General features: G+C 42.0%; 2 protein-coding genes across 8 annotated transcripts in view; one reads left to right on the top strand and one right to left on the bottom strand.

Annotated features, from left to right (window-relative positions):
* Positions 1 to 14,420, bottom strand: part of UPRT (uracil phosphoribosyltransferase homolog) — a 32,498-nt gene extending 18,078 nt beyond the window's left edge. For 2 of the 3 annotated variants that reach the window (XM_058196862.1, XM_058196861.1), the window contains exon 1: positions 13,921 to 14,420. In XM_058196862.1, coding sequence (XP_058052845.1) covers positions 13,921 to 14,264 — 344 coding nt within the window. In that variant the 5' untranslated portion in view covers positions 14,265 to 14,420. The remainder of the gene's footprint in view (positions 1 to 13,920) is intronic. The other variant, XM_058196863.1, reaches the window with a different exon arrangement.
* The window catches only part of ABCB7 (ATP binding cassette subfamily B member 7), a 166,325-nt gene that overhangs the window by 47,005 nt on the left and 93,056 nt on the right, over positions 1 to 26,264 (top strand). For 3 of the 5 annotated variants that reach the window (XM_058196857.1, XM_058196859.1, XM_058196856.1), the window contains exon 3: positions 12,715 to 12,817. In XM_058196857.1, the coding sequence (XP_058052840.1) occupies positions 12,715 to 12,817 (103 nt within the window). Of the gene's footprint in view, positions 1 to 12,714; positions 12,818 to 14,870; positions 15,234 to 19,843; positions 20,000 to 26,264 lie in introns of those variants that run through there. The other 2 variants (XM_058196860.1, XM_058196858.1) reach the window with 2 other exon arrangements.

Here is a 26,264-nt window from a genome sequence, read left to right as displayed (position 1 = left end):
AAGTGGGGCAAAACTCACTTAACACATTTTTACTTAACAAGATAAATTTTGGGCTCAATTCTGGTTGTAAGTCAAGGACTACCTGTACTTGGTTCAGGATTCCTTGCTTCCTACTCCAGACTCCCCACCACCCACCTTTTTAACAGCTGTTCTCAATTGAAGAAAAAAGAAAAAAGAAAACTGGGCATTATAACAACGAACAATTGTAATATTGATTCTGACAGACCTAAAGCTTAAATCTGTTTCATTAAAAAAAGCAAAGTCAGTTTTCAACTGAAGTAAACAGAATTTTTATAGATGTGCTAAGTAACCTAAAACAATTATTGGCAGAACAGAAATATAAAGAATTCCCCCATGTTTGCATTCAGTTAGTTAATTATGGATTTCACTAATAGACACATACTGTTCTGAGCTGCTTCTATGGAAACCAGCTCCCAAAATCAGCTGCCCTAAATATCCTTTTTTATTGTAAACTGTGGCACTGTTACCATTAGCCTTGAAATCAAGCAAACCGACCTCTGCCCAAATATTTTGTGAAATTTATTCCCCTCAAAAAGATCAACATACTGATATAAATAAGAAACACCGGTATTTATTTATTTATTTATTTATTGAACATAGGCACCTTGGGTGTTGGGCAGCTAAAAACGAAAGCGAAACACAATCCAAAGCATCAACAGTAGTGAACTCAGGAACAAATGCACCTTCCCATATCAGAGCTCCTACGAGCACTTTTGACTCCAAGACCTGGGAGAATAATCAAGGTCTTCACAGTCCTGTGAAGGTTGCTTTTATCTCCAGGAGGACATTTGATCCACCAGACAGGTGCCCTGAGAAAGGAGGCAGTCTTCCAGGGATCCACCAAGTGACACTGCCTCACTGCCGGTTGGGGGGGTTGGGAGTGGGAGGCACCGTTTATCGGTGGTTCTCCTCCTACCTCTCTGACCGGTCGCAGACGGTGTTGACAGGGGGGCAGAGGTCGACCACGAGGCACCTTACTTGTGGGGTGCCACAGGGGTCGATTCTCTCGCCTCTCCTGTTCAACATCTATATGAAGCCGTTGGGTGAGATCATCAGTGGCTTCGGGGTGAGATATCAGCAGTACGCTGATGACACTCAGCTGTACTTTTCCACCCCGGGCCACCCCAACGAAGCTGTCGAAGTGCTGTCCCGGTGTTTGGAGGCCGTACGGGTCTGGATGGGGAGGAACAGGCTCAAGCTCAATCCCTCCAAGACGGAGTGGCTGTGGATGCCGGCACCCCGATACAGTCAGCTGCAGCCGCAGCTGGCTGTTGGGGGCGAGTTATTGGCCCCAAGGGAAAGGGTGCGCAACTTGGGTGTTCTCCTGGATGCACGGCTGTCGTTCGAAGATCATCTGACGGCCGTCTCCAGGAGAGCCTTTCACCAGGTTCGCCTGGTTCGCCAGTTGCGCCCCTTCCTTGATCGGGATGCCTTATGCACGGTCACTCATGCTCTCGTTACCTCTCGCCTGGATTATTGCAATGCTCTCTACATGGGGCTCCCCTTGAGATGCACTCGGAGGCTTCAGTTGGTCCAGAACGCAGCTGCGCGGGTGATAGAGGGAGTTCCACGTAACTCCCATGTAACACCTCTCCTGCGCAGACTGCACTGGCTACCTGTTGCCTTCCGGGTGCATTTCAAGGTTTTGGTTACCACCTTTAAAGCGCTCCATGGCTTGGGACCTGGGTACTTACGGGACCGCCTGCTGTTACCTCATGCCTCCCACCGTCCCGTACACTCTCACAGAGAGGGACTTCTCAGGGTGCCGTCAGCCAAACAATGTCGGCTGGCGGCCCCCAGAGGAAGATCCTTCTCTGTGGGGGCTCCTACTCTTTGGAATGAACTTCCCCCTGGATTACGTCAAATACCTGACCTTCGGACCTTTCGCCGCGAATTGAAAACATATTTGTTTATTCGCGCGGGGCTAGCTTAAATGTTTTTAAACTGTTTAGTTTTTAAATTTTAAATTCTATTTATATTTTAAATTGGGTTTTTTTTAGATTTTAATGATTTTAATTTTTTCGGCCAATTGTGTAATAAGTGTCTTAATTTAGTTTTTTTAATATTGTATATTGTGTATGTTTTTAACCTGGCTGTACACCGCCCTGAGTCCTTCGGGAGAAGGGCGGTCTAGAAATTCAATTAATAATAATAATAATAATAATAATAATAATAATAATAATAATAATAATAATAATAATAATAATAATAATAATAATAATAATAATGATGGCAGGCAGAAATATTTGGAAAGGCAGCCCCACAAGTAACCTGGCCCCATCCCATGTAGCGCTTTAAAGATGACAAGTGTTGTGACCCAGGCCCAAGTAGGCAGTAGTAAATGCAGTCAGTTCAAAAACAAACAGACTTTATTAGAACAGCTGAGAATTAACTCATTTTCAGCATCCTCCAAACTAAATCAAAGCAAATTCTTTGTAACAAAATTATTCAGTCTTATCACCAACCTTGGTCTAATTAGGCAATGCCAAAGGCTTTTCTTGGCAAAAGTTCAAAAGCAGAAGAGGCGGAGAAGAAATAAATGCAGCAAGATAAGGAGCAAGGCTATCAATGTTGTTTTCCGACAAAGAGCCCAAACGGCGTTGCTGGTCTTTTAAACCTTATGGGAGGGGGCAATCATCTCTTGGCCCTACTCCCGAGTCGTCTTCTTTGCTTGAGCTGCTCTTGCCTTCTGGGAGCTCTTCTCATGCGTGCATTAGGAACAGGCTCCTCTTGTTCCTCTGCCTCATTACTGTCAGCCTCTAGAGGCTCCGGAGTCAGCACATCACTCCCCAATGGCCCTGGCCCCATCTCTGCCTCCGACGCAGAGTCCTCATCTGGGCCTTCCCCAGCCTCCAGGACTGGCCCATGTTCTTCCTCAGCCTCATCGCTGTCCGACTCCGTTGCCAGCTCCACAGGCTGCTGGCGGACCACAACAACAAGCAGGACCTTGACCTATCACCTTTTCGGTGACCTTTGTCAGAAAGGCAAGCGTAGAGACTAAATGAACATTGTTTATACATGGCACTTGCCTACAATCCTTCGCTGGCTTCCTGAACCCTGAATCTTGGAACCCTGAATTTGTCCCCTAGCTCCTATAACTCCAGTCGAAAAACAGGCATTTAGTAGTGTTGCTGCACTGCTGATGGTTCTCTACGGGTGCTGTATCATTGTCATTCCAGACCATCAAACCTCCATTGGCAGCCAGAGATGCTCCGGCTGCCTAGCTGAGCACACCCACAGAGAGGGGTTGCTGTCTGCTCATCACTAGGATTGCCACCACCATTTTTTTTTTGGCCACATCAGGATAAAAAGCTAAGGGTATGTTCACAGTAGCTCTGTAGACTGGCTCTACATCCCTCACCCACTACCTCAAAAAACTGTCTGCAGCATACTGAAATCCTCTAACATCCAACAACAGAATGAGATGCCCAATGGGGGGGGGATATTTTAATAATTAAAATTGTAGTATATTGGTTAAAAGGTTGGATCAGAAGCCAGAATATACAGGTACCAGACTACTAGTTATGAAAACTCACTGTGTAACATTGGGCTACTCATTCTCTCTCAGTTCGGCTATTTTGCAAGGTTGTCTTTGTAGGAATAAAATGAAGAATTGGAACGAAAGGAGGATATAAATCTAAAAAACAGTACACTGAAGAATTCTGAAGTGATGCCTCCTGAATTAATAATGGACTGAGCCTATTTAAGCAAAAGTGCCAATTATGCAAAACCAATACAATCTTGCTCTTTTGTGCACATTATCAAGTGAAGAATTGAAATCTCTGCTTAAGTATTGTTACTGTTCTTTTAAAGTAGAATAGAATTCTTTATTGGCCAAGTGTGATTGGACACAAAAGGAATTTGTCTTAGGTCTATATGTACATAAGGAGAATAAAATACATTCATCAAGAATAAAAAAATACAACACTTAGTGATAGTAAAGGTTACTAATAAGATATCAAATCGTACTAGGAATTTCAAAAGACTTGCTCCATTCCACATTTTTGTCAGGGGATCCCAATTTTTTAAATATTTCTTTTGGGATTTTTAGTTAGCACTAGTTTTTTTAATAACAGATATAACTTTTTCTGAATTCATATTTCCTAAATTTAACATGTATTTCTAGGGAATGATTTAGATTAGATAAACATGAAGCAAGAAAATTGTATTTCTGCTTCTGTACCAACTGCATCTGCTTTGAAGAAATCACAAACACAGGGAAAAAACTCCAAAATTGTTTGTATCATATCTACTTGGCTCTGCGATTACCAACAATTACAAATACAGTTTCTTGACAAACTGACTTGCCCATTATACCCATCTTTATCTGTAAAGTCCAGTTATATGAGAAGAGTGGAGTATTTTAGGATGTACATTCAGTTTATGCAGATTTGTAGGTCTAGCCAGGTTCAGTGAGATTTATTGTATTCACATCTTACCTTTTCAATTGAGAAATATATTCAGGGCAAGGAGCAGAAAGCAAAATGTACAAGCAAATTAAGACCATAGCAGGGGTGAAATGCTCCTGGTTTGGACCGGATCGCCTGATCCGGTAGCAATGGCAGCGGGTGGTTCAGAGAACCGGTAGCAAAAATCCCTGTCCCCCCCCGCATGCCCCGCTGAGCCGCGCAATCATCAGAGTTTTTGTTGTTTTTTTTTTTTACTTTTAAAAGCATTTTTTCTTCCGGTGAAAAAATGCTTTTAAAAGTAAAAAAAAAAAGCCTCTGATGATCCCGCGGCTCAGCTGGGATCGTCTGAACCTTTTAAAAGCATTTTTTCTCAACCTCTTTAGCCAAAGAGGTTGTAGAAAAAATGCTTTTAATAGAAAAAAAAATGGCCACGCCCACCCAGTCACATTAACCCCACCACCAAGCCATGCCCATAGAACCAGTAGTAACAAATTTTACAATTCACCTCTGGACCATAACTGTAAGTACTTGAGATATGGAATTTAAAAGATATGTGAATTCACTCAAAATGTTGCACTCAAGAAATGAATACTGAAATCCTTTGTACAGGTCTCTGCAAATGAGGGCATACGCTAAAGAGCCTTTGCTGAAGATATTTAACAGCTGGACAGTTTCCTAACCAGCTGTTTTCATACTGGTATGATCTGATCATTGTACTTTGCCCTGAATAGCACTTTGGATGCTGCATATTATGTCCACAGCTATTTCCAAATGCTTTCCAAGTTTAACTCATTATAGAGCACATGGGGAGAGTTTCATCATCACTTAAAGGTGCTTATGCTACAGATGAAGCCAGTACATGAATTACTGCTGCTAACACATTAAATAACGGAATGGGCATATTCTACGCCACCTCCTTAGAAATTTTGTCAGTATAGGGTCAATTACTTATTGAATTTACATTCTACTTTCCACTCAGTTAAGCAAAAAGCTCAACTGGGTATCTTAGGCCAACATTTATTAAAAGTAGAAAATAGAAAATTAAACCAATACAAACCTTAATTAATAATTAAAACCGTAAAGAAATAGGAAGGCAATGTTACTCTTTTGAGGAAGGCACAAATTCCCTACCTCTAGAACAAACTAAAATTTCAATGGTATTTGCTTAATTTTCTATTAACCAATAGCATATTTATCACTCAGAATTAATCTTCAACATATTTGTCATTGACCTACTGTCAAATCCAAACTATTTCTATGGATTCTAATTGTAGTCTTAAAATTACATGTCAAAAAACACTCTGTTGGATGTAAACCACATATTGGTTTCAAAGAAATATTAAAAGGCATTGGTACGCAACCGAACCTTATACTCTGGTTTCTCTTCAGATCGTATAAATCTTTCGCCTTTTACAAACCTTATGAAATTCTATGGGCAACAGCAAAATTCTAGTGCCATGGTATAAAACAATAGCCTCAAAAAAAGCCCCCTATTAACTTCATGATAAAACCCCAGTATTTCAAACCTCTGAAATCGAGCCCAAGAAGGCAATTCGGAAGAATATCATAATCAATACTACCAATAATTTCACAAATCTTGGTTGCTAGCAATTTCTAACACAATGTCCCTAAATATTCTGGTCCACAACTTTAATCACACCTATGCATCCTGGCCAATGACTGACCTACAATGCTAAAGGATCCATATGAGAAAGCTTTTGCTAACAATTGTCTGAAAACGAAATCTCATTATTAAATTATAACTAAAAATTCTGCATAATCTCTGTTCCTTCAGCTCCTTCTGGCAGGATGGGGAGGGCGGGCACCAATGGCTTTCTCAATAGAATCTGTACTGATATACCGTATATACTCGAGTATAAGCCGAATTTTTCAGCACGTTTTTTGTGCTGAAAAACGTCCCCTCGGCTTATACTCGGGTCTATACGGCTTATACTCGAGTTTTGTTTTTTTTTTAAGCCCCTCGGCTTATACTCGAGTATATACGGCTTATACTCGAGTTTTTTTTTTTCTTTTTTTCACATTTTACCGGACGGCGCGGGGAAGCCCTGCCGGTGCAGTGAGAGGGCGGGGCGGGGGGGCCGCCAGCCTTCTCAGCTGGGGGAGGGAGGGTTTCCCCAACCGGTAGGTGCCTCATTTCCCACCCTCGGCTTATACTCGAGTCCCCAGTTTACCCCAGTTTTTGGGGTAAAATTGGGGACCTCGGCTTATACTCGGATCGGCTTATATTCGAGTATATACGGTAATCTCCCTTGATTGCGGGTCATATGTGAAAAGTATTCCATGGGAATACTTCCTACAGAGCAGCTGCATGAAATCAATTTAACTTTCTCTCTCTGACTAGCACAAATTTTATCATACTGCCCCCAGAACTGAAAAAAGCAAAACACAGCTAATAGCCCTCCATTTTGTTTGTGTTTATTAACTCCTCCTAGAAGACTAGACTTTGTATGCCAAGTCTGGCAAGAATAAAGGGCACTGCTTTTAAAACATCCTGCTTGGAATACAAACAGAGTATAATAATACAGAATTTCATTTTAAAAGAATTGAAGTAAAAAGTACACAAATTAAACAGGTGGGGACACACAGAGAGCACCTCACCGAAGTGCTACTGCAACAATGATCACCACACTCCACATTCTTTGATTCTACTGTTTCTGCAGTGACTCAGCCTAGTCCAATTCTACATGACCCATCTTTTTAGGGAAGTCTGCCTCTTACTCTTTCTAATTGTATTTCATATTCTCCTTTCTACCCGTTAACAGTCCAGCATAATGAGCTGCTATTCTCTACTGAGTGAAAGAGAAGAATCACCCATTTGAAATTGGCTTCAAGTATTCCATTATTAAGCATCTACACTACAATATTTATTTTTTGGTGGGAGTAAAACAATTACTAGCATCAAACTTTAGCACAAATGATATATACTAATGTAAATACTTTGAGGGTAAAATATTAATCTTCCATCAAAACAAATATTTGAGATCAATCATTACACGAAAAAGCCTCCTCATTCCTACAGGATATTTTCAGAAGTTCTGCACTGCTTACACGCAGGATTCCTTATCAGCTTGATAACATATCCGCATGGATTCTTTCTTACATCAGCTTCTTTCTCCTCTTTTCTGTGTCATAACACAATTTCTCTAATGATGCAACACAAAGACAGTAGCAGACTGAACTTAGAAAAATGCCCTTTGGTGAGAGACAACTTTCCATATTAAGGATTTCACACTTTCCACAACTGCTTTCTACACCCTTTTGAGTTATAAATTAATGAATCCTTCAGCACATTAATCGTACAACATATTCTAGATATTTAAAACTATAAATCTTTCAATATTAATAGGAAATAATTTGAGTGAGACATTTTTATAACAGGATTACACTGCTCCTGACAGTGGGTCATTGCTGGGTGCGGCAATAACCAATGTATGAAGTCAGCGAAAGCAAGCAATAATTCTACTTGCCCTGGAGCAGGCAACTAATCAGGAGGCTGCCGAGTACAATTTGTACAGGAGGAAAAGCTTTTGCCGATTGTCTGTTTCAATAGGAAAGGGTAACATTTTCTTCAAATTGAACTCAACTGTCGGTGACAGTATGGGCATGCCCATGTGCCCATGTTAATTTTGGGCAGCAATACAGAAGGGGGTTGCTGCTGCCTTCACGAAGCAGGACCCACAGCTGCTCGGTTGACAAACGCAGACACGGTCAGGCAGGTGCTGCCACCCACTGAGGCTTATTTCAAAGCAGCGAGTCGGAACACGGGGAGTTTGGAAGTAGCTGCTGCTGCAGCAGCTTTAGAAAAAGGAATCGCTGTAGGCACAACTCCATGAGCCACTAAAATAAATCAGGTCAGTGTTCTTTACAAAGATGACCACATCCACAGACTATATTAGGACAAAATATCCCTGGCCAAGCGAAGCTGGAGGCTGACCCTTGGGGAATGTCTGCCCCCAGCCATGAAAGCTCATGAGATATCTTAGGCCAATCATGCCCAGATGAGCTCAGCCTCCCAAGGCTGTTGTGGCGAGGAAAGAATGGAATCTAAATCTAACAAACAAAATGAGAACCGCTTGATCAGGAAAAGAAGAAAAACAGGAGAAAACTATTGATTCTGATAAGAGACCCGATGTATTTGGCTGTCCCCACAGGTTAGTGAGATCCTGGGATATTTATCACCTGGATCCAAAGTTCTGACCCTCCCCCTGCCTGTGGTCACACAGGCACTCAACCATTTACAACCATTTGTAGCGTTTGCAATTTGAGGTTTTTGCTGGAAATTGGCATTTATTTCTGAGTTTCTGCAAAAAACAGTTATTGCAGATAATGGATTTGTATAACGAACCTAAACCTTAAATTGCAGAACTAGACTTTATCCATCTCTCCCCAGTTTTTTTACATTCTTTTAGCAAAGAATGACATGCTACTGGTCTTTGCAAATGCTCTGGAAGCCTTATAAACAATGAAACTCAAAATGCTTTGAAGTAAAAAAGCTAAAACCTCCATTACACAGGAAGTACATTATTATACATTATGAGATTAACACTGCAATAAATTAGTGAACTGTTACAAGATGAGAAGCAACGACATTTGTGGTTTAAGCTCTATGATTTTTCAAATCTTTAACTGTAAAGTGGCATTTATTTTCATAGCATTTTATTGAAGACACATGAGATCATTTGAAGCAAAAGGCTGTAAGTTGCCATTACAGATGGCACTGTAGATCTCATACTTAAAATTTTCTCATGGGTCCTGCAATGTCCTGCTTCATCGTTGCCCAAGAGCATGTGATGATCTTGTTTCAAAGCTTTTACTGTATCCTATTTGTGTGCTTTCATTTTTATATTTCTGTATTGTTTATCATGATTGCACGTTATTTTGACCTCCTTACCTACATAAGGGAAGAGAAACAAGCCACCGATCTTAATGTACTAATTCTTTGTCAAGAACACTTCAGATCTGAGCCAGCTATTTTTCTGTATGTTGGAAGAATCAGCTTTGGCAATCTTAATCATCTATTTTGCCGAGTGCTGTGAATATGACCCTAAATAATTAAGAACCTGTAACCTTGGAGTCAAATCCAAATTTGTAGCACAGTTCTTTTAGGACTGATGTTATACAGTCTCAAAACTTTTCTCTGTTAAACATATCTAATTCCCTCAACCACTCATCCTATGATTTAGCCCCAGACCACTTATCATTTTTGTTGCTTTTTGCTACACTCTTTCTAAGTTCTCAAAGTCTTTTTTGTATTCTAGCCACCAGAACTGGACACAATATTCCAAGTGTGCCCTCACTGGTGCAATATAGAGGTACTGTCACTTCTTGTGATCTTGATGCCCTCTGTTGATGCAGCCTAGGACTGCATTGGCTTTTTTGGTAGCTGCAGCACACTGCTGACCCATGCTTAAGTAGTGGTGCCCCCTCTCACAGTTAGGTACTGCCTATTGAGAGTCTTTTGAGTCAGATACTGCCTATTCTATACCTGTACATTAGGTTTCTCATGCCTAAGTATAATACCTTACGTATCTCACCACTGAACTGCATTTTGTTGGATAGGGCCTAGTTGTTGAAATCTGTCAAGATATCTCTGTATCATGAGTCTATCTTCTAAACTTAGTTATTCCATGCAGCTTGGTGTCATTTGCAAATTTCATGAGCTCCCCCCTTCTATCCCCTCATCTAGATGATTTAAGAAGTACTGGGTCCTCGACAAAACCTTGAGTACCTCACTGCAGGCTTCCCTCCATATAGATGTAGTTCCATTAACTCTCACTGAGTTCACTTGGTCAGCCAACTGTGAAGCCATCTGGTGGTGGTGCAGTCTATCCCACGTTGTTCTATCTTTCCAAAAAGTAGGCTGTGATCGATCTGTCAAATGCCTTCCTGAAGCCCAAGTAAACTATACCCATAGTATTTCCCTGATCCACTAATTTAGTTACTTTATCAAAGAAGGCAGTAAGGTTTGTCTGGCATGAATTGTTTTTAACAAGCCCATGTTGGCTTCTAGGGATCGCTTTATTCACTTCTGCAGCTTGATCATCTTTTCAAGGAAGAAATGGTCCTTCAAATGATAAAATCCAGATTTCAGGAATTATGCAAACTCAAGTAAGGTCATCCTCCACATTAAAAAATATGTCCTTAAGTTTTATTGTTCTTTCTACGGAAAAGTTATTATTTTATAAAGCAGCAATTATTGATTTATTTGTGGTAGGTGTTGTACTAGAAAATTTCCAAGACCCAATTTGCAATGTCATCTAGATTAGAGGGTATTTCCAGCTTTTACCACAGCAGGACTTGTTGAGAAGATGTAGAACTGCTGCATAAGCTTGGATATATTTCCCAAATGGGCTTAATAAAAAAGGAGACAAGATCCACTCTACTGGTTCAATAATTCTAGAATGAAGGTGCATATAAGACAGTACCAGTGTCTATAGTATCTACATTCACTGTGTTTCATTTGTGAAAAATTGCTTGATATTAAGACCAATGAAAATGATGCAAACCCACCATTTACCTAATGTAGTTATATTTAAAAGCCATGTCATTTGAATAGGTTTCAACAAATTGCAAAGCAATGTAATTATCACATTAATTATAAAACCAAAATCAGAATAGGTAAGAATAAGCATCAGAATTCTAACACTGAGATGCCCAGAATCATTAGCTATTTATAAAGTTAGTTATTGTTGGCCCTTTGTTCAAACAAGCCCCTTGGCACTTAGAGAAGCATCCGCATTAGATGTGCAGTATATTCTAGAACAGCCACACATCTAAAGCATGTTGTAGAATTAGAAATACCGGTAGCTTCTTTCTGAACAAATTTTGTGACTTGTTTCAAAAAGAACAAACTTCAGAACCTGGTGTATGTGTATCAGCAAATAATGAACCCGGATGCCTCTATCTGCTTTAACTACTAGAGCTGGCAAGAAGTCTGAGGTGGAATCATATACTTTGCTAGTTTGTTGTTTACTTAGTGGCCTACAAGCAAACAGGAAAAATAGGTTTTGAAATTATTCTGAGAAGGCAAAATTCTGGCTTCATATTGCAGCTACAAAATGGGTTCTTTTGCTTCCAGCTTCACTAATATAATAACTGGGTTAATGCATCACGGTAAGATGATTTTAACGATGATTACTAAATGAATCACAATGAGCTTTATTCTATACATTAGGTCAAACCATGTATTTTGTAAGCACAGTGGTTGAGTTCACAGTAATGCTAAGTCATGGGTGGAGCGCAAAACCTTTCTTGCGTAAAGGCACACTTGAGTCTTTGGGTGGCATGAGGGCTCCCAGCCAAATGGGTGGGGCCAGGGGGGAAAAAAACCACCTAAGTTTGATTCATAATAAACGAATTCAATACATTTTTCTGTCACTTTAAAAATGTGCTGACAAACTTTTGGTCATTCTCACATTATGCAACCCCATACTAAGCTGCAAACTAACCACATACAGGTCTGTGCAATGTGTGAAATCCATCAGTCTCCATTAAACAAGGTTATTGCAAGAACATTCAATTCATCTCAAAAGCCTGCCTAGCCAAAAAGCTCTTTTGCATCTACTTACAAAGGAAAATATTTTTAATAAAAGACAGCTGGACTCAAATCTTACAGTACTATGACAAAACTAGATCTGAGAGCAAGCCAAGAACAGTGAGACAGCAGAGGCGGACTTGCACCGACACACTCTATGAACTTTGTCGCAGACTTGAACTGAAAGCCCTACCCTGAACGCCTGCCTTTCAGAACAGGCTTCTCTACACTCCTTTGATGGTTCAAAAGACGTCAGCGCTTGCCCCCACCCAGGTCGGTCTCTTTACAGAATAGTAGATGCCTTGGGCCACTGTCATCTGGTGTGGCTGTACTTTCTTAATACTCCTCTAAGCTGGGTAAAATCTGGATGGATGACTCACCTGTCTATCATGCATTTCTGATAAATATTACCTCAACAATTATTATTACACAGCAAGAGTTAACATGCCTGTATTTCAGAGGAACTGAAACCAAGAATCCACATACGTGTACTCATTTAATGGCTGAAGCATTGCATTGCATGAAGCATGGCTGTCATTTTTACATCAGCAGCTTACCTATAAAGACCCCTCTCTGCTTACAAAATTGGTTCTTTCTCAAAAAAAATATTTTAAAAATTGATGAATATTATTCCCCTAGTCAGCTGCAAAACTTTATCTTAAATTCACTTTTTAAAAGAAGATTGTAACATTGTTTCTAACACTTTTTGTTTCTTTCTGTATACTAAAGCAATAAAAAAGGGAAAATGAAAGAAAGAACCTCTTCCAGACAACTTTGCACCTGGCATAATACAGAGTCAGCCTTCTGTCATGGTGAAGAAGCTGACCTAGAGGTAGGTGAAGGTGGCTTCTAGCCTCTCCCTTGGCCACAGACACTGTCTGGGTGAGTGAGAGCAGTCTCTCTCTCCAACCTGCCTCACAGGGTTGTTGTGGTAGGGAAAATAGGAGGCCGACGTACAGGTAATCCTCCACTTACAACAGTTCATTTAGTGGCTGTTCTAAGTTACGACGACACTGAAAAATGTGACCTATGACGATTTTCCACACCTACGACAATTGCAGCATCCCCATGGCCACGTAATCAAAATTCAGATTGTTGGCAACTGACTCATTTATGATAGTTGCAGTTTCTTCGGGTGATCCGCTTTTGCGACCATCTGTCAAGCGAAACCAATGGGGACGCCAGTTTCACTTAACAACTATCATGCTAACTTCACTGCAGTGATTCGCTCAACGAATGTGGCAAAACTCTCTTAACAAATATGTCTCCTTGTGGTCGTAAGCTGAGGACTACCTGTACTTATTAGAGTTGTTCCCTGCCTCGAGGTGACCCATATATTATACACAGATGCAAGATAGATAGATAGATGGATAGATCAGGAGTCTCCAACCTTGGCAACTTTTAAGCCTGGTGGACTTCAACTCCCAGAATCCCCCAGCCAGCAAAGCTTCTGGGAGTTGAAGTCCACCAGGCTTAAAATTGCCAAGGTTGGAGACCCCTGGGATAGACGATAAACGATAGATAGATAGATAGATAGATAGATAGATAGATAGATAGATAGATAGATAGATAGATAGATAGATAGATAGATAGATAGATAGATATTCATCTCACAAGAGCCATTTCTCCTCCTGGAATATCAGATGCCGCTCAACTTTCCAGCCCCTCCTTAGTTGCCCCCACCTTTTCCCCTGCAGCCGACACCTGGAGACGACGCCACGAGCCCGGCCGGCCCTTCGGTGCCTCTCCCAGCCAGCCCGCCCGCCCGCCCGCCCGCTTGCTGGCTCGGGCGGGCGGGCGGGCGGGCGGCGACGCCCATCGTCCCCACGCGGGGCTGCAGCCCCGGAAGCCAGGCGGGCGAGGCGCTCTGCTTCCCAGCCCCGCGCGGGATCCTCTCCGGGCGCGGCGCTCTGCACGCGCTCAGGGGGCGCTTACTTGTCGCGGATGATGGTCTGCAGCTCCCGGATCTGGTCGTTCATGGGCAGGAGTTTGAGCTGGGCCGCCGCCGATCCCGGCCAGTCGTGGCGCGTCGCCGTCGCCGTCGTCGTGGCCGCCTCGGCGCCCCCGTCGCCCGCACAGCAGCCGTTCCCGCCAGCGCAGCAGCATCGGCTGCCGTCGGCGCTGCTGCTGCTGCTGTCCGGGCTCAGGCTGTCACCGCTGCCCGGGCCGGGGTCGGCGAAGCGCAGCTGCCGAGGCCCGCCCTCGCCGCTCGCCGGCATCCCGGCCTCTGCCCCCGCCGGGCCCACCACGCGCCGGTCGCGGCAAGGCATCGCCTCCATGCGCCGCCGAAGCAGCCGCCGCGGCGCCCCGCCACACGCTCCGCTTTACCTCAGCCGCGGGCCCGTGTGCCGGCCCGTGACGCGGCCGAGCTCGCCCGCTCCCATTGGCCGCCGCGCCTGCCGCTCCGCGCCGCGCCGCCAACTCGGAATTCGGAGGAGGGGCCGGTGCCCGCCCACTCTCGTCCCCTAGCTTAGCGCGCGTGGGTGCTCTAGCCCCGCCCCTTTCTGGCCTGGGCGGGAGCCGCGTGGCACACCTGAGGGGCTGCGTCCCTGCGAGGAAGCGCGGCGGGCCTCCCCGGAGTCCCTCCATTGGCCGCCGTCTCTCCCTGAGTGGGAAGAGAGGTCGCGGCGGCGGAAAATCCCCAGCGCCCTGCTCGTTAAACTACATTTCCCAGAATCCTTCGCGCGACTCTTAAAGGGGCGGCTTAGATGATGATGATGATGATTCTGGGTGGGAAAATTGGCCCTTTGCTGCTGTGGCTGTGCAGGAGCCGCGAGGGAGCCTCCTCGGGCAAAGAAGCCGCAGATTCCGCTTGCAAACCGCAAGGGCTCCATTTGCACAGGGGGCGAAAATAGACCGTATTTCTGAGTGGCCAAATGACCTTTTGTTTTAGCTCTAATAAGTCAAGAGCTACTTGGCTGCCTTTGAAATCGCATCTGCAAGTAGCCCTTAACTTACCACCGTAACGGGGAGCAGAATTGCGTCGGTGAGCAGGGCGGTAGTAAGTTAGTTCTGACCGGTTTCGCGACCTTTTTGCCGCAATTAAGCAAATGACTGCAGTTTAAGCGAGTCGTGCGATTGTTGAGCGAATCCAACATTGAGCCCGTTGAGCTTCTGAAGCCAGCTGGGAAAGTCACAAATGGCAAACACAGGAAGCTGCCACGGTTGTAAATACACGCTGGTTGCCAAGAGCTTGACTTTTGATGTAACTGGGGATGCTGCGAGGGTCATAAATGCAAAGACCGGTGGTAAGTCACTTTTTTCAGTGCTGTTGTATTGGTCACTAAGTGAGTGGTTGCAAGCCGCTGTCAGTATTTAGGTTTATAGTGCGGCATATAACACAGGGGTGGGTTCTACTTACCTTTACTACTGGTTCGCAGCTGGATCGCGATTAAAGATGCAGTTTTAAATTTGACATGCGGGTGGGGACTACAGATAGTCCTTTAAGGAAGTGACCGTTAGAACTTGTGACTGCACTGAACAATTGGTACTTAGGTTGGGTCCTCAAAGTTACGGGTGGCCCCATGCCAGTAGTGAAATTCAATTTTTTTTTACTACTGGTTCTGTGGGCGTGGCTTGGTGGGTGTGGCTTGATGGGCGTGGCAGGGGAAGGATACTGCAAAATCTCCATTCCCACCACAGTCCAGGGGAAAGATATTGCAAAATCTCCATTCCCACCCCACTTTAGGTCCAGACAGAGGTGGCATTTGCCGGTTCTCCGAACTACTCAAAATTTCCGCTACTGGTTCTGCAGAACCTGGATTTCACCCCTGCCCCATGGTCAGAATAACAGAGTTGGAAGGGACCTTGGATCTAGTCCACCCCCTGCTCGAGCAGACCCTATAACATTCCAGACAAGTGGCTGTCCAGTCTCTCCTTAAAAGCCTCCAGTGATGGAGCACCCAGAAATTCCAGAGGCAACCCATTCCACTGCTTAATTGTCCTGGCTGTCAGGAAATTTCTCCATAGTTCTAGATTGGCTCTCTTCTTGATCAGTTTCTATCCATTGCTTCTTGTCCTGCCTTCAGATGCTTTGGAAAATAGTTGACCCCCTTTTTTGGGGGTAGCCTTTCAGATATTGGAAGACTGCTATCATGTCACCCGTAATTTTCATTTCACTACATTAGACCTACTGTACCCAATTACTGCAACTGTTCATGTTTTAGCCATGTGATCAAAATTTGGAGGCTTGACAGCCTGCCTGCATTTACAACTGCAGGATGCCTTTGACTCTCCCCATCTCTGTCCTTTTGGATGCCCTGCAGCCTCTGCTACTCCCTCTGCCCTGCCAGACCCAGCTGATCTTCACTGTCTTCTTGCCCTGCTGACATGTCTGGCCTGCCTTTTGCAAGGCAGCTGCTGACTGTGCAGTGAGGCTTTCTCAGGAAAGGCCAGGTGTGCCTTGTCAGCAGCAGCAGAAAACAGTGAAGGTTAGCTGGGGATGGCAAGGGTGGTAGAGTATAGAGCAGCCAATGGGGAGAGATGGGGAAGGTAAGTGGGTGGGGGAGAAATAAGTGTAGCAGGACATAAACATCAGACTAATGCAGAGTTATTCTAATTATTGCAAATGGGACTACTGGTGCAGTCATGAGATGTTTCGCTTAATAACCATTTCCCTAAGTGATGGAAATTTCAGTCCCAATTAGGGTTGTTAATCAAGGACCACCTCTACTTCAGTTTCTTCCTCTCCTCCTGTTTCTTATCCACTTTTAAATGTGCACATCAGCCCAAAAAATAAGCAAAAGATTCAGCAGGATGAATGATCACAAAGTTATGACTGCAAGAAAGGATTTTTATTATTGAATTTATTCCAGTCTTCAGAACTTTTGCTTTGCTTCCTCCACCCTAAATTCCTGTTATTTATATGGAACCCCCCCTCCCATCTTTTAAGACTTATTTATAAATTGTTGTACATAAGACTGCAACATTGTACATTTAACTCTAAGAATAAAACATGTGTTCAGGTGTCTGATCAATAGAATAACCATTTATATTAAATTTACAGTTATATTTAATTCATAACCGTTAATTTTAAAAGTGCGTTTTACTTTATATCCATTTATCTCAAAAGAGTCCATTGCAAGAATGACCAATTCAGGGGACAGTCAATTAATTTTAGTATTTCATTACTATAGATCTCCAGCATAACTTTCTATTCTTAGTCACTCCAAGGCTCTTGTTCCTTTTTTGCCAGTCACTAGTGATAAAGTATTTTATTTAAAAGATTCTGGTTGGACAGCAAATAAATTAACTGGGAAATTCTACAAACGTTTAGCAATCAATGATTCAATTACATGAATGTTGCTGAAATATATTATGTAGAATGCATTTGAAGATATCCTTGTCATGATTATCACGTCAGTATCTAAATTCAGAGAGGTAATTGTCAATCACACCCCAGTATTCTTTATTTTGGCAAGATTCTACATACCTTCCCTGTGTATGTTTGTATAACACATAGGATTCCCAAATTCTTCCTGATGATTGACAGATGGTGGTAACTTTTATTAGGAATATTTTCCAATTCACATAACCATGCCAACAACAATCTGTTACAATTATGCAGCCAGGTAAAACAGATGATATAATTACATTTGCCAGTGTTGATACAGACTAATTGTCAACAGCAGGTATGAAGCAGTGCCCAACAATCCTGTTTCCTACACGGTCTTCCCACATTGCATTTTTGCTGAATGAGCAGGCTCTCATCAGTTTCAACTCTGCTGGATCTACCAATGGCATCCTGATTATTGAGGAAGGATTGCACACAAATCTCACACATGAAGTGAATCTGACCACCTATGGTTTACTTTGATTCTATATCTAGTTCTGACAGAAAGGGACTCTTTTGACCAGCAGGATATGAAAAAAACCCTACAATGCAGTTGCTCCAGCCACATACTAATTCTTAGGGAATAATAATATTCCAAGGGATATATTATTGATACAGTAAATGAATATTATCATTTTCTAATATTTAACAGTTGATAGATGTGTGGGTATAAGGGAAGGGAATTTCCTGCAGACCAGGTGGCGCCTCCAAGGATCTGGCTTGTCCTATAACATTAGGATCTTTTCCAGGCCTTCAGAACACAGACACGATGCATGGAGTGCAGGTAGTCCTCAACTTATGACCACAATTGAACCCAAAATTTCTGTTGCTAAGTGATACATTTGTTAAGTGAATTTTGCCCCATTTTAAAACTTGTCTTGCCACAGTTGTTAAGTGAATCACTGCAGTTGGCAATTTAGTGACACGGTTGTTAAGTGAACCTGGCTTCCCCGTTGAGTTTGCTTGTCAGAAGGTTGCAAAAGGGGATTGCATGACCTCCTACTGCAATCATAAATAGGAATCAGTGGCCAAGTCTCTGGATTTTGATCACGTGACCATCATAAGTCACTTTTTTCAGTGCCGCTGTAACTTTGAACAGTCACTAAATGAACTGTTGTAAATCGAGGACTCCCCATATTCTGTGATTCTGCACAAAGAGACCAGCCCATTTCTTGTAGCTGACTTCATCCATGCTGCAGCATGCCGGCAGAAATGAGCTAGAATGTGCTAGCGCCATGAAAAAGCGATATTGAAGCCACCTGGAGTCCCATAAAAGTGAGCAAAACTTGGTCCGGTCCTCAGCCAGCAAAGCTGGCTGAGGAACTCTGGGAGTTGAAGTCCACAAGTCTTAAAGGGACCAAGTTTGGACACCCCTGCCCTATTGGATACCTATCAAGCTCCAGGCTCGGCTTCTGCTCGGCAGGAAAGAAGAAAGCAATGAAATAAGCTCAAATAAACGCAGGTGGGGAACGAGGGACCCTTTATTGACTTGTGGACTTCGATTCCCAGAATTCTTATTTATTTATTTATTTTTATTTATTTACTTTTTTTTTATTTGCATTTATATCCCGCCCTTCTCCGAAGACTCAGGGTGGCTTACACTGTGTTAAACAATAGTCTTCATCCATTTGTATATTATATACAAAGTCAACTTGTATTGCCCCCCCCCCAACAATCTGGGTCCTCATTTTACCTACCTTATAAAGGATGGAAGGCTGAGTCAACCTTGGGCCTGGTGGGGCTTGAACCTGCAGTAATTGCAAGCAGCTGCTGTTAATAACAAACAGACTTAGTCTGCTGAGCCACCAGAGGCCCCTTTGTAACACAGCATATATAAGCATAAGCATGAAATAACTATACAATATATAAGCATATATGTAAGTATGAGTATGTAATATTAATTGTATATAACGAAAGGAAACAATAGGACAGGAACGGTCGGCACTCTTATTTTATTTTATTTATTTTGTCTTGTGCACGCCCCTTACAGACCTCTTAGGAATGGGGGGAGGTCAGTAGTAGTCAGGATTTTTTTTCTTGAGTTATTGAATTGAATTGAATTGAGTTCTTGAATTCTTGAGCCAGGATTTTTTTTAAAAAAGTAACTTCTTGCTCTGGCCGTGTTGTAAATGGCTGGCTCAGGAATTCTGGGAACTGAAGTCCACAAGTCATAAAGGTCCATCGTTCCCAACCCCTGAAATGAATTAACAATAAGCAAATAATTGTTGGGGGGCGCAATACAACTCGAGGAGGAGGAAGTTCAGTTTATCCACCTGAAGTCCCCATCAAGGCAGCCTGGGGAGCCTCCACGTGTGCTGGAGAAACCCCGCCAGCCGCACCACCACATCTCGCAGCCTGGCAGACAACACACAACCGTCTCCAGCTCCGCAAACCCAACTCGCGCTCCTAGCTAACCTTCCCCCTTCCCTCAGTCCTCCAACGTCCCTCCCAACTCTATTGTCCGGATATTGTCGCTCTCGCTCTCTCCCATGCTCACTTCCGCCGGCGGCGCCCGCCCCTTCCGCTTCTTTCCCGTCATTCCCTCCCCCTCCCCCCAATATGGCGCTGCTGAGGGCTCTACCGAGCCTCTCCGGTGACCGCGCGGCGGCCACGGCACTTCGGACCAGACCGCTTCGGGTTTCCTTGCGCTGGCGGGGCCGGTCGCTCCCGGAGGCCTCCCAGGTAAGGCGGCGGGGCTGTGGCGCTAGCGAAAGGCCGGGCGGGTGGGGGCGCCTCCTGACGGGGCCGGGGAGAGAGTGGGGAGCCCGGCAGAGGCGAAGGACTCCGGGGCCGGGCCGCCTTAGCGGGGCCGCTCGTGGAGAAGTTGTTTAGGCCCCACCCGGGGAGGGGGGGGGACACCGGCTGGGCGGCTTAAACTTCTTGTCCTGAGTGTGTAAGGACAACAACTTTAAGCCGCGCAGCCGGTGTCCCCGCCCCTCCCCGGATTCTGGCTGCCGGTTTCTCAGAAGGTGATGAGGTTGCTCGTTGGACAGCGAAACAGCTGCAAGCATAGAATAACTCCTACCCTCAAAACGACGCTATAGAGCAGGGCTCTCCAACCTTGGCCACTTTAAGCCTTTGCTTAAAGCTTTGCTGGCTTTGGTATTCTGGGAGTTGAAGTCCTCCAGGCTTAACGTTGTCTAGGTTGAAGACCCCTGCTCTAGTCCAACCCTCCCCGCCCCCCAGCAGGAGACCCTGCATCATTTCAGACAAGCGGTTGTCCAATCTCTTCTTGAAATCCTCCAGTGAGGGAGCAACCACAACTTCTGGAGGCAAAACATTCCACTGGTTAATTGTCCTCACTGTTAGGAAATTTCTCCTTAGCTCTAGGTTGCTTCTCTCCCTGGTTATTTTCCATCTAGGGTTTCTTGTTCTGTCCTCTGGTGCTTTGGAGAATAGGTTCACCCCCTCCTCTTTGTAGGAGCTCCTCAAATATTGGAACACTGGAAACAAGCCAGCAAACCCAGCACCAAGAACTCTGGGGTTTTTAAAGATTATTTTTTACACTGCTATTAAGGTGAATTCCCCACACCTTCATTTTAAATAATTAGGTCTGAGGGTACGATGTTCTCTGAAAGGAGTTTATTATTTCTATGATAGTTGGGAAAAATGGTCATGCTACTGAGCCTTCATAGTCTTTGATAACTGAGTTGACATCTGCACATTTAAGGCTAGCATTATATTTTTAAAAGCTATATTTTTCTTGGAAGATCTTAGGTTAGTCATACAGCTTCCAGAACAGGTTAACTGTGCATAAGAAGATTGCAGATCAAGGACCTATCTTGTCTTACATTTAACAAACATTTGCTTTTCCAGTCCTAACACGAAAGCACAATATTCCTTTCCATGTAACTCAGCAGTTACTATTTCAGCTGGTACTTGGGAAGACCAGAACCCCTGAAGTGGTTACTTCTGTTATACAGGAACAGTTTGCTTTTCTTGGACACTGAACAAATCAACTGGGTGGATTCAAACAACATGCTTATCAAAATTAAACACATCACATTTTAACTTAACTTAATGGCCGTAATGGTACAGCAATACTTTAAAATTTGTAAAAATAAATAGGCATCACCTTAGTGGGAACAGTGTTCCGTGCACCTCAGTGTACAGTCATGCCGGCAACATGACCACAGAAATGTCTTCAGAGAATGCTGGCTCCTTTGACTAGCAGATGGAGATGAGCACCCCCCTAGAGTATGACACGACTGGACAGGGAAACCTTTACCTTTATTTATTGAGGAAAATGGAATTTTATTTAACAAATAAGATATTTTGGTTGAAACTGCCAAGAGTATATATATTTAATAAATTCATTTTTTAGAGATGCCATTACTTTACTCTTTCTGCAGTATTTAGATATAGAAACTGTCTTTGGAAAATGTTATATATCATCCAGACAAAATAATTTATTTTCCGATTTTGAAGCTATCTGGCCACTAGTTGCATTTGCCTTAGTTTTCTGACATTCTTCTTAAAGCTATCTGCACATCTATCTCTGCTGTTTGGCAGAGGCAAATAATTCAATTACCCTCTCTATAATGTTTTAATTATAGAATAGAATAGAATAGAATAGAATAGAATAGAATAGAATAGAATAGAATAGAATAGAATAGAATTTTTTATTGGCTGGCCAAGTGTGATTGGACACACAAGGAATTTGACTTGGTGCATATGCTCTCAGTGTACATAAAAGAAAAGATACATTTATCAAGAATTCTAAGGTACAACATTTAATGATAGTCATAGAGTACAAATAAGCAATCAGGAAACAATGAAACATTAGTTCCATTTTTGTCTCATTAAAACTGGTCATTTTCTGGAAGAGGAAGAAATTCTTTTCCCTCCCTCCTAATAATGTTAACACTGTTCACCAACAATGTTGGTAACCTCTTGGACTTGGTACTTTTCCTCATTGCAGTGTATATTCCAGCTCTGTTTCTGCTGTTAGGATTTTTTCAGAGCTAGGTGTACCGTACAGAGAAAATTTGTGTGGTTTTTCTTTACCTTAAAACTAATGTCTTCATTCTTTTGGAAAGTGTTTTGATCTTGATAATATTTTACTTATGAAAAATCATTAAAATCATAACTGCTATTGGTTGATCTTGGACAAAATAAATAGTTTATAAAAATTGCCTACAACCTTTTTTTTCTTTCTTTCTTTCTTTCTTTCTTTCTTTCTTTCTTTCTTTCTTTCTTTCTTTCTTTCTTTCTTTCTTTCTTTCATCTTCTCATTAACCATTATAGCATAAGTAGCATATTTGTTTGTAAGGGAATATAGAGCTGTCCTCCAAGTTTTGGGAAAGTTATAATCTTGTGTAGCTGTATGACTAGCTGTCCAGCTGCACGAGGCCCTTGGGCTGCAGGTTGAGCACACCTGAAGTAGATGGGGTACTAATGGAAGCCATTTAACACCATTGTTACCCTCCCCAGAAGTGGCTGACCAACCAAGATCAGATCAAAAGCAGGTCTCAAAGAACCCAAGGTTAGCACATAAGGAACTAAAGATCTCTCTTGCATTGACAAATGTCAGTGTTCCTGAGACTACCATCAGGAGAACATTGAATAACAATTGTGTGTGTCAAGGTATCTGTCCATGAACTAAAGCCCAAGGGAGAGTGGGTCATTAATCTAGACTATGACCCCAAAATTCACAGATGGTACAACCAAAGAATAGTTAACACTGAAGAAAAATAATGTCAAGTCAAAATCCTGAAATGGGCAATTAATGTGAGGAAGGCTGATAACATCCCTGAGTCGAAGCTGTTCTGTACAGAGAAATGGACTAAAATTCCTACAAGACCATTTCTGACAGTTGTCAGAAATATCCAGTAGCTATTGCTTTTGAAAGGGGACATACTTATAGGTAGTCCTTGACTTCTGGTCTTTAAAAAGTTGACTTATGACCATTTTTCACACTTATGACCATTTGCAGCATCCCCATGATCATGTGATCAAAATTTGGATGCTTGGCAAGTGTTTCATATTTATGATGGTGTCCCGGAGTCACGTGATGCACTTTTACAACTTTCTGATGAGAAAAGTCAATGGGGAAGCCAGGTTCATTTAACAGCTGCAGTCATTCACTTCACAACTGTGTTAAGTACTTTTTTTTTTACTTTGTTTAATTGGGTTCTCTTTAGCTAATTTTAAGACCTGACTAGGGATCAGATGATATTTTAGGACATACTTGTGCAGAAATATTGAACATTCGAAAAGACTAGCAAGTACCGGGCTAATAATTGGGAACCTCTGAGTTACATTGTTTGATCATGTTGGCAACATTTTATGTATCTGTTCTGTAGGTAACTACTTCATCTGTGCATGAAGCACAATTGATATGTAGAACTTTATTAAATGTCAAAGTTATCTTTCATCAAGCAAACAAATGCAATATTTACAAGCAGAGAATGCTGCCTACATTCTGAAATAGTGTCCATTCATCTCCAATATCTTATTTAAATTTTTGGTCATATTTTTTTAAAAAAGAATCTTTGGGACAACCATGACCTGGATGACTGAGAATCTCCATAGACATTTTGGTCATATAATTACCAAGTAATAAGTGTTTAATTTTTTATCATATAATATCGTAGTTTGCAGTATTAAAGCAATAATACTTGCAGTTTGCAAGATTAAATATCTATGGATATTCTCAGTAGTCCAGGTCAAGGTTGTCCCAAAGGCTTCTTCAGTTCTGACTGAAGTGGAGAATGGAATTCCTTGCAATCATTTTGGTATTGATTTATCCAGGCAAAACAGGAGCAAATTATGACAATAATTTTGTTTTTATGTACAAGCTCAAAACAGCTTTCTTTCAGACCTTTCAGGATCACAACCTCTAGTTTAAGAACTCCTCTGCTAAGTTAAAAAAAGGTTTATTTGTTGTTAGCTCAGCATGTTGTTTGCAGCAAGCTGTGTGGTTTATAAAGCTAGTAGATGGCAAGAATAGGCAGCCAATGATCTCCAAGGTCCCTTCCGATCTGTTATTCTGTGTTATTTCTTTGTCTTTTTCTGCCTGAAGCAAACCATTTATTTAAAAAAATAGTTTAATTGTGTTCTAATACCTAATAGTTGTGGGAAGGGGACAGCTGGCTGAAAGAATGGGAATAAGCCAAGTTAATTATTTCTCTTTAAACCATCTCAGGCTTACATGCATTTGGCAGTGTTGGCTTCCGGGGGAATCTCAGTATCTTGGTTTTAGACAGTGGCTGGTGATTTGGTGGAAAATAATCAATCCATGTGTCTCTTCCTTCTCCTTTTTTAAAGCAAAAATGTACTGGGCCTGTGTAATTGTAATTGATTTGGTGTTCTTAGTGTTCAGTATTCTGAATTTTTGGGGGGATATGTTAGAATTTGTGATAAATTCACCAATTTTGAATTTACCAAATAGACGGGAATTTGAATATAGATGATTATCAGCCTAGCAACATTATTTTAGGGGAATACCCAGAAATGTCTGTGAGTATCTGTTGAACTCATATATGGTTCTTCAAAACCAGGATTTTAATAGATAGATTTAATCATGCTAAATTAGATACTGCATTTAGCAAAAATGAAACGAAGAGAAATTATTGATCACCGGTGCACAATATTTCATCCAGAGGTACCTGAATATTCCAGATAAAGCTTGGTAATTGCTTCCAGACACAGGTGGCTCGGTTTGCCCTCAGCCCCCATGCCAAATTCTGAAGCTATACATTTTCCACTTTTAGGAGATGGAACAGAAGTAAAAACTGTAGTTTAAAAGTAGTACATGAGGAAAAACTAAGGACCACCTGATGTGGCCCCAGCCACTTCATGACTGTCAGGCCAGCCTCGGCTGTTAAATGCAGTCCTTAGCCTTCATAAATGGCTCCTGCCTGGTTTGCTGAGTCAGCTAGCTTTCCAAGCTGCTTTCTGCTGTCCAGGTGGAAGCCTGGCAGACCCCAAAGCATTGCTGTAAATAAAGCTGAGCTTGGCCCTTTGCTCTAAAGCATGCAGGCATTGTATTAAAAAAAATCATTTTTAAAAAAGAATATAAAATGTATCATGCATTTTGACTCTTCTGAAAATCATTATTAAAGCAATTAAATTGGTAACCTTTTAAGAGTATCCAGAAAAATGAAAGTTTAACTACTTAGTCTTAGAATCGACTGTTTTAGACTTGCTTGTGAGACTGGATGTCATTTGAACCAGTAATGCCATAAGTAGGGAACTAAGAAGGAGCATCACTTTCTGCATTTTGTGTAATAAATTCCTCACTCATTAGCAAAATCCTATTTAATTTTGCAAAGGGCAAATTAATCTTAATACATATAGTTTATCTAGGGTTATATAAATATAAATAAATATATAAATATAAATATTGCAGGCTATACATTCTGTAATAAAAGATATATATAATGTATATAATAATATAATAGAATGCAGAATGAGATGAAGTATAAAATGTGCCAATTTGAATGTGATTTCATATGGAAGAACATGCTTGCTCTCTTCTTATGGTTGGTACATGCATAAATAAGTTGGACTGAGCTCAGTTTATTGTAAGTCAAATAACAGACAAAACATAAGTCCCCAAATAAAAATTTAACTACAATAAGTAAATTCCTAGATGATGATAAAGATGTAATATTTGATGTTTTGAAAGTTTTGAAGCCAAGATTATAACTTTATGATCTATCATTCGTTTATGTTCAAAAAAAGTGTACAATCTCATCACTTTTAAAGAGTTTTCTAATAATATTCTTAGCAATCCCTGACTAGTATTTTGGATTACTGAGTTGTCTGATATTCATTTAAATTATTGGGTGAAACCAAGCTTGTCTCAGAAGCCAGGTTTTATGGCTTAACATGTTGTGTGAATCTAGCCAATTGTAGCCTATTGAGCAGTCCATGTTGGACAATTGAAATTTTTTCTGTGGGAAATTATGGGTATTAGCGAATAAGAGAATGAGTTCCATGT

Source organism: Ahaetulla prasina, chromosome 11 (assembly GCF_028640845.1).
Source record: "Ahaetulla prasina isolate Xishuangbanna chromosome 11, ASM2864084v1, whole genome shotgun sequence".
Taxonomy (NCBI): Eukaryota; Metazoa; Chordata; class Lepidosauria; order Squamata; family Colubridae; genus Ahaetulla; species Ahaetulla prasina.
The sequence above is the reverse complement of the archived record's forward strand: the minus strand, read 5'-3'. Positions and strand labels throughout refer to the sequence as shown.